Raw genomic sequence first — 13,241 nt, 5'->3', positions numbered from 1 at the left:
GGCGACAGAGGAAGAGAGTCTCTCTCTCTCTCCCACACATGCGCTTTCATTCTCTCTCTCACACACGCCATTTTTCATACTCTCACAACCTATATGTGGTCTATCACATCTGCTACTGGTACTGAGTAAGAAAAAGTTGCCCTTCTAGACACTGATTTTGCTGTTCCACACATCAACTACCAACAAGCAATTTTATGAACCATCTAAATGTCAAAGTTTCAAATTCCACAATCAATATGATTTAAAAACATGTTATGAGACGAGAAAATGTCCTTCTGAATGAAAACATGGTGTCAATTCTTCCACAGAGAATTTACAGTATATTTACATAGTGTGCGTCCAAAATGGCACCCTATTCCCTATGGATAGTGCCCTACTTTTGACCAGGACCCATAACTATAAAAGGTCATTTCAGACGGTGCTGCAGTGACTTCAGTAGCAGCATAGGATACAGTAGTGCTGCTGCCACCACTCCTCTTGGCTGAACCCAGTGGTGTTGTTTCAGTTCTGTCTTCTATATTTAAGCAGCCGACACTCAGACACAGATGAGCCTCACCGATTCTGAATCTGCTGGTTCACAGTCAAAACGTCTCCGACTGCCACGGAACAGTAGCCTGATCCCAGATCTGTTTGTGCCGTCTTGACAACTCCTATGGTGATTGTTATGCCAATGGCACAAACAGATCTGGGAGCAGTCTAACAGAACACAGTATCTAAAGGGGATAATCAATTACAAGCCCTTAACCAACAATGAAGTTTAACAACAAAAATACCCACAATAAACAAAACAAAAACATAGAAAAATAAAAATAGTAAAAACAGTATGATAATAATGTTGTCTGATGCCAGCTCCCAGTCCAACCAAGGTGCCTAGACCAACTAACTGAACTCTTGTCTCACACACACAGCAATGTCTAACTAAACTTGTGAGGACTTTGGGGACCAACAATTGATTCCCATTCAAAAACATATTTTCCAGCCTCCCGGGTGGCTCAGTGGTCTAAGGCTCTGCATCGCAGTGCTAGCTGTACTGCAAGAGATTCTGGGTTCGAGTCCAGGCTCTGTCGCAGCCGACCGGGACCCATGGGGCGGTGCACAATTGGCCCAGCGTCGTCCGGGTTAGGGAGGGTTTGGCCGGTAGCGACTCCTGTGGCGGGCCGGGCGCGGTGCACGCTGACCAGGTCGCTAGGGGTACGGTGTTTCCTCCGACACATTGGTGCGGCTGGCTTCCGGGTTGGATGCGCGTTGTGTCAAGAAGCAGTGCGGTTGGGTTGTGTTTCGGAGGACTCTCGACCTTCGCCTCTCCCGAGTCCGTGCAGCGATGAGACAAGACAGTAACTACTAACAATTGGATACCACGAAAAGGGGGTAAAAAAATGTTAAATCATATTTTCCATACCCCCTGAATAGCCTTTTTACAAGTGAGGACCGGCGAAATGTCCTCACTTCTCTGAATTTTATTTGGTTTACTAGTATAGTAAAATGTGGACACACACAAATTGATACAGTATATCTATGTTTCAACAGTAGCCTGAGAGCCACACTGGTCATGCATTGAACAACGCTACATTGTCAGCAGTACTGCAACAAGACACAGTGACACAGGACTTTGGCAGAGGGTTGAACTGGAAACACACAGACACACAAAGAATGTTCCAGTCCTAACCACAACCAGGGAAAACACTAACTAGCCTATGGCTCATTATCAAGCCGTCTTTCTGTGATTCCTTGCATTCTTTCTACTCATATCCTTCTCTAAAGGTCTGATGGGAGGGACCTTGGACATTCTCCTCCAATACGCTTGAGAAGGAGGCAAGGAGAAAGAATGTAAGGAACAAGGAAAAGACTAATTGAGATAAGTACAATACAATAAAAGTGAATTCTCTCACCATCTTGTTCAAGATCTTGTTCAAGATCATGTTTGTCTTGTTCCTCCATGTTGTTGCTCTGTGTGTCTCCAGTGGCCTTGGAGAGGCCTACTGACCAGTAGGACATGCCTCCTCCTCCACAGCAGGGCAGGACTGAACTGGCACCAGTACAGGGAGGTGGTGGTCAGTGGGACTGGTCCCAGTCTGAGTCACTGGTGTGGTGGAAGACCCTGGTCAGAGATGGGCTGTGGTAGGAGGGAGGACAGAGGGATTAGTCAGAGCCCTGCAAAAACACAGGCAGGCAGGCAGGCAGGCAGGCAGGCAGGCAGGCAGGCAGGCAGGCAGGCAGAGGTTTGATCTTGAGAAAGTGAAAGCAGTCACACACTCACATTGCATAACAAGTTAATGGATACACAAATTGCCACCCAACATTTACAACTATAGTTGTCGAGATGCCTTAATTAGAATAATGTACTTGTGTCTAGTAGGAGAAGCTTTATACTACAACTTTTATGACTTCTCTTGTGTTATTGTTTCTGACCATATACAATAAACATAGCTAGGTGAATTGATCCTGCTACTTTGAATGGGTTGTTTTGTTGACATCCTTGTACTTTACAACGTTCTTGGAACAGATTCCTGTTGGAACGTTCCACAAATTATACCCACCCCGTTCCACAAATTATACCCACCCCGTTCCACAAATTATACCCACCCCGTTCCACAAATTATACCCACCCCGTTCCACAAATTATACCCACCCAGACACAGTTGCCTAATTTAGTGGATTTGTATTTTGAAATAATCTCTGTAAAAAACAGACGTTACTATTTCTGTCGGCCTTGAACACACACTAGCCTACAGCCATAACTATAAAAACAGAGACGTTACTATTTCTGTCGGCCTTGAACACACACTAGCCTACAGCCATAACTATAAAAACAGAGACGTTACTATTTCTGTCGGCCTTGAACACACACTAGCCTACAGCCATAACTATAAAAACAGAGACGTTACTATTTCTGTCGGCCTTGAACACACACTTCAGTTAATTCACTTTGGTTTACACATGCCACATCTTTAAAACCACACACTATGTTCATGGTGTTGATTCTTTAACAAGTTTACTTTATTAGGCTTATAAACTCTGAAACGTGCCAAACGTGCGTCCAGTGACAGCAAGTAGACACATTTGTTTGCGAAACGTGCGCACTTGTTGCTCGTTAATGAGTGTAGTTGATAAGGAATTTTTACTCACCGCATTGTCCGCAGTGTTCATGCACTGTCGAATGGTACTGATTTTGCGCTTCTAAAGCATTGAACAGGCTACACTTCGATACATCCACAAGTGAAAGTTTAACTGAAGACAAAATAGCCCAAGGAACACTCACAAGCACGGATCGCAAAGGAAAAACGTCAACTTCCTGATTTCATCAAACCAAACACTTCCAGCCTGTGATGCTGTCTACCACGCTGTCTGTCTCATAACCCGGAAATGGGAATAGCCTACAATGACTGTAGGCTACTGTCCCAGTTGCATTAGCTCTGCTAAATCTATGGATGAAGCTCATTTACTGCATTTCTACGTCATTTTTCAACTCTAAAATGCTATTTTGGAGAACAGCTCAAACTAATACAAATGACCTCAGGCATTAATTATCATTGTACTATTTGTTTTAAAGTCTGTGGAACTGCCTGTAGGCTATAATGTCAACCACTACTCAACCTCATCATGAATTGACTAAATTACGTGTGGAACCGCGCAAACAGTCAACATGAAATAGATGCAAAATAGATGCATAATACACGCTATCAAGTCACAACAATCCCAACTTCAAATGCGGACATCAAGTTGAAAGCAACCAGTGCATAAAACAGCTGACCACTAACACAAACTACGCCAGATAAATCCTACAGATGCATTGAAATAAAAGCTATAGTAGCCTACATCAGGCCTACAATCGACAAGGACGCATGAAGACAAAAAACTCGACCAAAGAAAGACGAAAATCACAAAATACAAAAGGAAAATCTACACATGACTTTTTAAAGTGAGTTAAGGCCGTGCCCGTGATTCAGAACCGCTGAATGGAAGGCGTCTCCGTACAGGTGGGCTTAGTGGAGCTCCGTGACATGGTGCTGAATGGACAGCGTCTCCGTACAGGTAGGCTTAGTGGAGCTCCGTGACATGGTGCTGAATGGACAGCGCCTCTGTCAATTAGCCAACAATACATACTGAACAAAAATATAAAAGCAACATGCAACAATTTATAAGATTTTACTGAGTTACGGTTCATATAAGGAAATCAGTCAATTGAAATAAATTCACTTGGCCCTCATTTATGGATTTCACATGACTGGGAATACAGATATGCATCTGTTGGTCACATATACCCTAAAAAAGGTAGGGGCATGGATCAGAAAACCAATCAGTATCTGATGTGACCACCATTTGCCTAATGCAGCGCAACACATCTCCTTTGCATAGAGTTGAATAGGCTGTTGATTGTGGCCTATGGAATGTTGTCCCACTCCTCTTCAATGGCTGAGCAAAGTTCCTGGATATTGGCTGGAACTGGAACATGCTGTCATACACTTTGATCTAGAGCATCCCAAACATGCTCAATGGGTGACATGTCTGGTGAGTATGCAGGCCATGGAAGAACTGGGACATTTTCAGCTTCCAGGAGTTGTGTACAGATCCTTGTGACATAGGGCCATGCATTATCATGCTGAAACATGAGGTGATGGCAGCGGATGAATGGCACGACAATGGGCCTCAGAATCTTGTCACGGAATCTCTGTACATTCAAATTGCCATCGATAAAATGTAATTGTGTTCGTTGTCCCGTATCTTATTCTTGCCCATACCATAACCCCACCACCACCATGGGGCACTCTGTTCACAACATTGACATCAGCAAACTGCTCGCCCACACAATGCCATACACATGGTCTGTGGTTGTGAGGCCAGTTGGATGTACTGCAAAAATCTCTAAAACGATGTTGAAGGCGGCTTATGGTAGAGAAATGAACATTCAATTATCTGGCAACAGCTCTGGTGGACAATGTTGCAGTCAGCATGCGAATTGCACACTCCCTCCAAACTTGAGACATCTGTGGCATTGTGTTGTGTGACAAAACTGCACATTTTAGAGTGGCCTTTTATTGTCCCCAGCACAAGGTGCAGCTGTGTAATGATCATGCGGTTGAATAAGATTCTTGATATGCCAGACCTGTCAGGTGGATGGATTATCTTGGCAAAGGAGAAATGCTCACTAACAGTGATGTAAACAAATTGTGCACCAAATTTGAGAGAAATAAGCTTTTTGTGCATATGGAACATTTCTGGGATATTTTATTTCAGCTCATGAAACACTGAACCAACACATTACATGTTTTTGTTCAGTGTAATTATTTAGTTTGTGGGCAGTTAGACTTTTTTGGGGCACAGTTAGGTAGCCTGCAATGCTTATGAAAATAATAACTTGTACGCAGATCTTTAGAAATGGTAGGATCAATTGAAAATTGGCACTCCACATGAAAAAGTTTGCCAATCTCCTGCTATAGGCTATATGAAGCCACCCTTGTGCATACAGTGTACTATGACAGTGTCAGTGTCTCATGCGCTTCCTGTCTGAATTATTCGCCAGGGAAGGGAAACATTCTGAGAATATTTAAACATTGTATCAACAAGGTGTCTCTGAGAATATTTAAACATTGTATCAACAAGGTGGCTCTGAGAATATTTAAACATTGTATCAACAAGGTGGCTCTGAGAATATTTAAACATTGTATCAACAAGGTGGCTCTGAGAATATTTAAACATTGTATCAACAAGGTGGCTCTGAGAATATTTAAACATTGTATCAACAAGGTGGCTCTGAGAATATTTAAACATTGTATCAACAAGGTGGCTCTGAGAATATTTAAACATTGTATCAACAAGGTGGCTCTGAGAATATTTAAACATTGTATCAACAAGGTGGCTCTGAGAATATTTAAACATTGTATCAACGAACGAGGCTGTTCGGAGAATATTAAAACATTTTATATAAGCAAGACGGCATCGAGAATATTGATTGCAACATAGCAGCCTACAAAAGGGGCGGCTCGCACATTTCCCCCGGGCCAGCTTGTCTCTCTCTGTCTGATATTATTGCAGTAGTGGCACTGTCTGTGTAGTTAGTAAAGAAACAGCCCTACATCTACACTATAGCTAAATAACTTACCAATATTTAATTACGTTTTGATTGAGGGAGATGGACAAGCAAGACTGACAGAGAGAGAAAGGTGGAAATGCATTATACCAGAGACAGGTATGCTACAGATAGGGATTAGAGATGCAGGCAGAGCAGGATGATGAAATAGGTCTACAGCAAGAAAAGTCAACAATTGTTATTGTATTTGAAGCCAAAAACACATGTATTTTTGGGAAATGCTCTAAATAACAAGTTGTTCAGTTGTGTTTATTTTCATACTAATTAATACATGAAACCAAAATTGCTCTAGCCTACTGGGTAAATGAATGAAAATATCAATTAGGCCTACAGCTATCACAGCCTATATTCTTCTAGCAATAAAATAACTTTTGGTTTCAAATGGTCATCAAAAAGGCAATCACATTACAACAAAGCTTACAAGGCCGAGTTGAAAATGCTGACATCAAATTCAAATGAATCAGCTCACTGCCTTAACGGCTGACTGGCAAAGCAAACTGGCACGGTCTCTGGTTTCTGAAAGTGATACAAACGGACTGACTGGCAAAGGAACCTGCCACTGTGGTCAATCCGATGTCTGCATTGGCCGTGTAGCATTTAAGCTGATATGGCCTCTGCAGAAGTCAGGGCATTCATACTGTGGAGCAAATCAAATCAAACTTATGTCACATAGTGTCATGCAAAACCTGTGTGTGTGTGAGTGAATGAGAGAGAGAGTTATCAGTCAAACTAGTTTAAAGCATTTCTGCTATTTTTTATTTAACAAGTCAGTTAAGAACAAATTCTTATTTTCAATGACGGCCTAGGAACAATGGGTTAACTGCCTTGTTCAGGGGCAGAACGACAGCTTTGTACCTTGTCAGCTCAGGGATTTGATCTTGCAACCTTTCGGTTACTAGTCCAACGCTCTAACCACTAGGCTACCTGCCGCCCATGATAAGACAAGACATGAAATAAATGTTTTTACTAACGTATGATGGGGGTCCCTGGGTCGCCAGTTTACCTGGGAGGGGGTCCCTGGTCAGGAAAAGGTTGAAGACCCTTGATCTCTGCCTGTGTGTTTAATTTCCTTTCGGTTACTGGTCCAACGCTCTAACCACTGGGCTACGCTGCAACTGCCGCTTTGATAACTTTGTCTAGGAAAATGTACATATTTCATTCTGTATTTTAGGTTTGCTTGATGATAATTCTGAACTGTCAATAAATGTGGTATATTTTGCCTTGGACTGTAATGGCATTTGATATAGCAGCACTCAATTACTTAATGACAAGGTTGAGATCTGTGTTCTAAAAGGAAATAAGAATGGATAGACAGACAGAATCCTTCATTTAAAAAAAAAAAAAAATACTTGCCCTTTTTAACTAGCAGTTGCTGGTAACCATATTCCAAGAAACTGCTTTTCTCCAAGAGGTGTTACAATCTTATATGTATGACATGAAGATCCAAACGAATCACAAACACATTCCATTTTCTTTTATTTGAAATTTGTATTTAAATATCCATATAAAAAGTGAAAGACTAGCATATGAAACATGAACAGAATTACTTGTTTCCTTGTGGTTTGTTATACATTGTAACATCTCACATATGGTGCATATTGTGACGACAAGGAATGGTTTACCTCCCATTTGAGACATTATTGGAGTACAAATGACTTGTATTTTCAACATAATGGCAGTTTCAGTAGCATTGTTATACCATTAAAAACGGCAATAGGACACAACCCCCATGAATTACCTTATTGAATTAGACTCCGGTTTCCCAGACACAGATTAAAAGCCTAGTGCTTGGAATAAACACAAATCTCAAATGAGAATCTCCATTGAAATGTTTTAGTTTAGGAAACCAGCCCCATATGTATTGCAAAGAAATAGATTCCATCAAACCATTTGCAAAACCTCCTACATTTAGTTCAATAAAACCACAAAGCATACAAAAATCAGGGGTATTGTCACCCAAGGCACAACAATATGTTATAACAGTACTCAGGAGTCAAGACTAGTGCTGCAAAATTCTGTTAACTTTCAGAAAAATCCCAGGTTTTCCAGCAATCCCTGAATCCAACCAGTATTTCTGTGAAACCTGGGAATTTTGGTAAAGTTAGCAAAATGTTTCCACCCTGGTCAAGACCTTATAGATGAGTAAAGTCATACAACTCTGAAAGATATTGTACACAGATCCAAATGCAACAGTGTGAAGTGTTTAAAAGTGTTAGAATGCCAGTTAAGGTTTGCTAGTACAGTACTAGACCTATATATTGTTATTGTAGTGGATTCAAAACATGTCTTTCTTCTGGGCATTAGAAAGTAAAAAAATAAATAAGAGGTAAATATTACCTCGTTTGGAAAGGGAATCAAAATTCATTCCAACATTTGAAAAGGGAGAAAATGCTCCTCAAAATGAGAGAAGAACATTCATATCAGATAACCCCAAAATAAGAAACAAATTTAAAAAATAAAAATACAATTATTCCTCATATTCATCTCTGTACATGAGACCCACATAGATATACATTAGCATAGGCATAAACCGGGCTGCGTTCAGGGTAGTCAAACGTGGAACGTTTCAGATAGAAATGCTATGACTAGTGCTGATGTGGTGATTCCTTATTCTACAAATCAGAGAGGCATGTTTTTTCTACATAATATATTTTTATCTGAATGTTCCACAATCTTGTGTTCTGCCAAAACACGGCCCATGTTCTACTATGGGACTGGTGACAAAGGTCCAAAATTGTACACCACATCTGTTGGCGGGCATTAGTGAAGCTCTGAAGTGCTGTGGTATTGTAAAGGGCTGGGGTGTTCATTAGTGTAATGTGTAGCGAACCGTAGCAATTTCTATTGGACAAATTCAGGTAGGTCCCTCCCATTTCATCCCGTTTGCTTCCAATTGGTTCCTATGAATACACCCCTGGAACAATAGAGCTGTGGGAGGGTCTGAAACTAATAGGGTTTGGCTACGTTCCAATTCACTTCCAGATTGGTCACCTCTCCTTGTCTCCTTTAATTTGCCAAGGAAAGAAAGCCACTTCAAGCCACTGCAGTGTCCCAACACCCTTCGATGGCGTCCTTTCCTTGGCTTTTTCACCTTATGACTTTGACTGATAGGTGAAATAGGCGTTGAATAGGATTTGAGCACAGCACACGGACAAATCAAACTCTTTATGACCAAAGGTGATAAAGGAAAGGAGACAAGAAGATGAGGAAAGGAAGTGGCTTCAGAGTGTTGGGACACAGGCTGAGTTGATGACAGAGTAGGGCTGGGCTGGGCTCCAGCAGTGGTTTGTGGTCTCTCCTGTGTCCCTCACAGCGTCTCAGTCAGTTTGATGGTCACAGCTTTTACCTCAGAGTACTCTGCCAATGCATACTCACCCCTGAGGAATCAAAATACAAAGGTTAATAAATACAAATTAATTTGTATTGTTCTAATCATTCACATTATGTTAAAAATGTTCAAAAGTGTAACGTTAGGGTAAACAAACTAGTAAACCCTTTCATAACACAGTGTTGAAGAGAAGTGACTCTTACAGCTCTCGTCCATTGCCTGACATTTTGTATCCTCCAAATGGTGCCTGGGCATGGAGGGCATTATAGCAGTTTACCCTGAGAGAGAGAGAGAGGCAGAGAGAGAGACAGTGAGAAAGAGAAAGAGCACACGAGAGAGAGACACAGAGAGAGAGGAGAACAAGCAGAGTAATGCATGTTTTCAGTTCCATCCCAGAATTCACCAGAGAAGCGATAGCATGTCATACCCATCCAGTGTCATAACCTTAATTTGTACAATTCTAATGCAGCCCAAACCTCATGTTCTGATGGTCCTACCCTCCTGCCATAACGTAACATAAACGTTCAGACTGAGGTCTATGATCACTCAGGAAACCCTGTTGGTTTAAGGACAGTACAGATTACAGTGCAGATCTCTTCATTCTTCTCTCCCACTCCTTGTCCTCCTCTCACTGCCACACAGAGGAGCTTCGTCTGGGATGCCTACCTATCTACCTGGCTCTATCTTGTGGCCACAAGGTGCAGCCACAGCTGTGTTCTCACATGAAGAGGTATAAGTAGGGGATACGGAGTCAGAGTGAATAGGGAGTACAGTGGTAAAATGCTAATAGAAGTTGTACTGTAGAAAGTAGTAGTTAGCGGCACATGGATTAAATTAATAATAAATTAGTAATGGTACTTGTACTAGTAAGTAAGGAGTAGTGGTTGGCTTTGGGCCAATGGTAACAGTAGTGGTAGCAGTAATATTATTATTACTATTAGTATTACTATTACTATTATTAGTAGTGGTAGTAGTAGTGAGCCTTATTTCAACTAGTCTCTGCAGGAAAGAGGACTAACCATAGAGAATGATAGAGGCCTCTAGTGGCCTAAAGGCTGTATTAGCATGGGAAGCACTATTGAGGGCTTCCACCATTTTAATGTAGTCAACTGGGTTGGACTTCCAACTTCATTGGCTGATCCCTCCTGGTGACCCCGTTGGAGTCATGTCCAACTGGGTCATCAGCCAATCGGGAAGAAACAAATTGACTACTTTAAAATGAAGATAGCCTCAATGGCGCTGCCCATGCTGTCACAGACGCTATAATGGGACAGATACAAAGATGAGTGCTCTCTCTATGGGACTAACCTACAGTATTTATAGGAACTTGTCAGGCATTGCTAATCAATCACTAGCATCCAGTTCTCATCCTTACACTATTTTGGATATTAGTACTACTATTGAATGGTTAGGATGGGAATAGTAGTAGCTAATAGTTGTTGCTGTAGTCATATGTAGTGATACTACCATGGTACCATTGTTCAGGAGTTAACAGTAACCTACCAGACGGTGCCAGTCTCCAGGGTGGCAGACACAGAGAGAGCCCGGTCCAGATTGCGTGTGAACACGGCAGAAGCCAAGCCATACTCCGTACTGTTGGCTCTCTCTATGGCCTCCTGCTGGCTCTTGAAGCGGAATATACACTGGACCGGGCCGAAGATCTGGATGGGGTCATGGAGAAGATTACACGCCCTGTTGAAATGCATCTTTCCTACCGCCCTCCTTTGAAGTAATCCCTGATGTGACATGGCTGGTAGTTGGTAATTGCTTACACCTAACAGTTTGTTGGATCAGTGATTACCTCAAGGAGGAGAGACAGGTATGTTTGTTATGTATTCAAACAGGCCATGGTCAGCAGGAGAAGGATAAAGCAAAGCCTCACAGGCCACAGATGTCAGTTCAATGCCCAATTTGGATTGACTTGGGTTTGATGAATAATGTGAAGAAAATGTTTTATAAAAAAATGCAATGACTTCACTGTTGAACCCTGTCAATGTTGTGTTGTGTCCAAATAAATGTCTGTAAGATCAAGCAGTACCAATCAGAATAGCCTTGGGTCATATTAATAATAATAAAAAACAAGCGTTTGTTATTTGAGAGGTTCAGGTTCCGCCCCGTGTCAGTCCATTTTCTCCCGTTTGGTGTCTAGTGAATACAACCCATAGAGATATGTAGAGGACGTAACATTGCATCTGCCATATTATGGCGTCTGTGGGGGCATGGGTAGTGCCATTGAGGCCATCTCCATTTTTAAGTAGTACATTTTCTTCCTCGACTCATTTGATGAGTTGGTAAACAAACTAAAAGTCTGCATACTTCAAATCCAATCAAATCAAACTTTATTTGTCACAAGCGCTGAATACAACAAGTGTAGACCTTACCGTGAAATGCTTACTTACAAGCCCTCAACCAACAGCGCAGTTCAAGAATAGTTAAAATATTTACCAAATAGACTAAAGTAAAAAATAATAAAAAGTAACACAATAAGAGTAACAATAATGAGGCTATAAATAGCACAATTGGTTGGGAGAATGTAAAACGTCAGCCATGTTCTTCGGCGCCATCTTTTCATCTGCAGTGTGTTGTTTGAACAGGTATAAAGCCAAGGTTGGCAATTTACTGCCACCGATAGTAATGGAATGTTTGTTCACGATTATAATTCGTTTACTGATCCCTCCTGATGACCTGGATGGAATTATGTGATCATTCCTTAACCCATAGGAAGTCCCCCCTAATTGACTACTTAAAAATGGTGAAAGTCCTCAATGGCGCTGCCCATGCTAAAACGGCTTTTGGCCACTAGAGTCCTATCTATTTCTATGATATGATCCTACTTTACCATGACCATAGACTTGGATAGATAGCTCTAATACCACAAAGCCAGTTTTAGCATGGGCAGAGCCATTGAGCACTTTTACCAGTTTAAAGTAGTCAACTGGATGGACCTTTCTATGGGTTAAGGAAGGATCGCAGAATTCTATTTAGGTCAGCAGGAGGGATCAGCCAATTAATGGCAGGTGGCATTAAATCACCAACCTTGGCTTTATGCCTGTTTAGAAAACACACTCCAGGTGGCAGTATACACACTTTCAGTTTGTCTACCGACTCATAGAAGAAGAACATGAATAAATTGACTACTTTCGATTGGAGAAAGATCTACATGGCGCTGGCCATGCTGTCACAGAAGCCATTATGCCACAGATGTAAAGAAGCGCCCTCCATCCATCTCCATGACTATGACCTTGTTTGAACCATGGATATACCATTGTCTGAACCTGCACTTCAACCACACCACCAGAAGATGGCAGTGGTATACAACAAAACTGCCTGGAGCAGTGGTGGCGTTCTCATTTTTATGAATGAAATCACTGTAAAGCCAACATCAGAAACCCCTAGCTCTGGGTAGAAGTTCCCCGTAGACACAGATCACAGATCTAGGATCAGCTTTCCTTCCTCCAATCACAGAACAAAGACACAGTAGGCGGCCATTACGATGCAGAAAAAGTTCAGTTTCCTATTTACAGGTATTATATACAGAGAACAGAATGATCTGCCTGTGGTATATGTAAGCAATAAGGCCAGAGGGAGTGTGGTATATATACCACGGCTAAGGGCTGTTCTTACACGACGCAACGTGGAGTGCCTGGATACAGCCCTTAGTCGTGGTATATTGGCCATATACCACAAACCCCCGAGGTGCCTTATTGCTACTATAAACTGGTTAACAATGTAATCAGAGCAGTAAAAATAAATATTTTATCATACCCGTGGTATACGGTCTGATATACAGTACCACGGCTGTCAATCAGCATTCAGGACTCGAAG

At 41.7% G+C, this 13,241-nt stretch overlaps 2 protein-coding genes across 3 annotated transcripts in view; both read right to left on the bottom strand.

Annotated features, from left to right (window-relative positions):
• LOC106593346 (leucine-rich repeat serine/threonine-protein kinase 1) overlaps positions 1–3,367 on the bottom strand; it is a 116,109-nt gene extending 112,742 nt beyond the window's left edge. For both annotated transcript variants that reach the window (XR_006757571.1, XM_045689475.1), the window contains exons 1-2: positions 3,127–3,367; positions 1,890–2,113 (exon numbers count right to left, since the gene is read on the bottom strand). Coding sequence is in view for 1 of the 2 variants with exons in the window: in XM_045689475.1 (XP_045545431.1) it covers positions 1,890–1,995 (106 nt within the window). In the remaining variant the exon portion in view is untranslated. The remainder of the gene's footprint in view (positions 1–1,889; positions 2,114–3,126) is intronic.
• Positions 3,368–7,547: 4,180 nt separating this feature from the next.
• LOC106562593 (aldehyde dehydrogenase family 1 member A3) overlaps positions 7,548–13,241 on the bottom strand; it is a 30,114-nt gene continuing 24,420 nt past the window's right edge. Inside the window, exons 11-13 of the mRNA XM_045689474.1 lie at positions 10,920–11,077; positions 9,620–9,694; positions 7,548–9,465 (exon numbers count right to left, since the gene is read on the bottom strand). Of these exons, the coding sequence (XP_045545430.1) occupies positions 9,396–9,465; positions 9,620–9,694; positions 10,920–11,077 (303 nt within the window). The 3' untranslated portion in view covers positions 7,548–9,395. The remainder of the gene's footprint in view (positions 9,466–9,619; positions 9,695–10,919; positions 11,078–13,241) is intronic.

Source organism: Salmo salar, chromosome ssa11 (genome assembly GCF_905237065.1).
Source record: "Salmo salar chromosome ssa11, Ssal_v3.1, whole genome shotgun sequence".
NCBI lineage: Eukaryota > Metazoa > Chordata > Actinopteri > Salmoniformes > Salmonidae > Salmo > Salmo salar.
The sequence above is the reverse complement of the archived record's forward strand: the minus strand, read 5'-3'. Positions and strand labels throughout refer to the sequence as shown.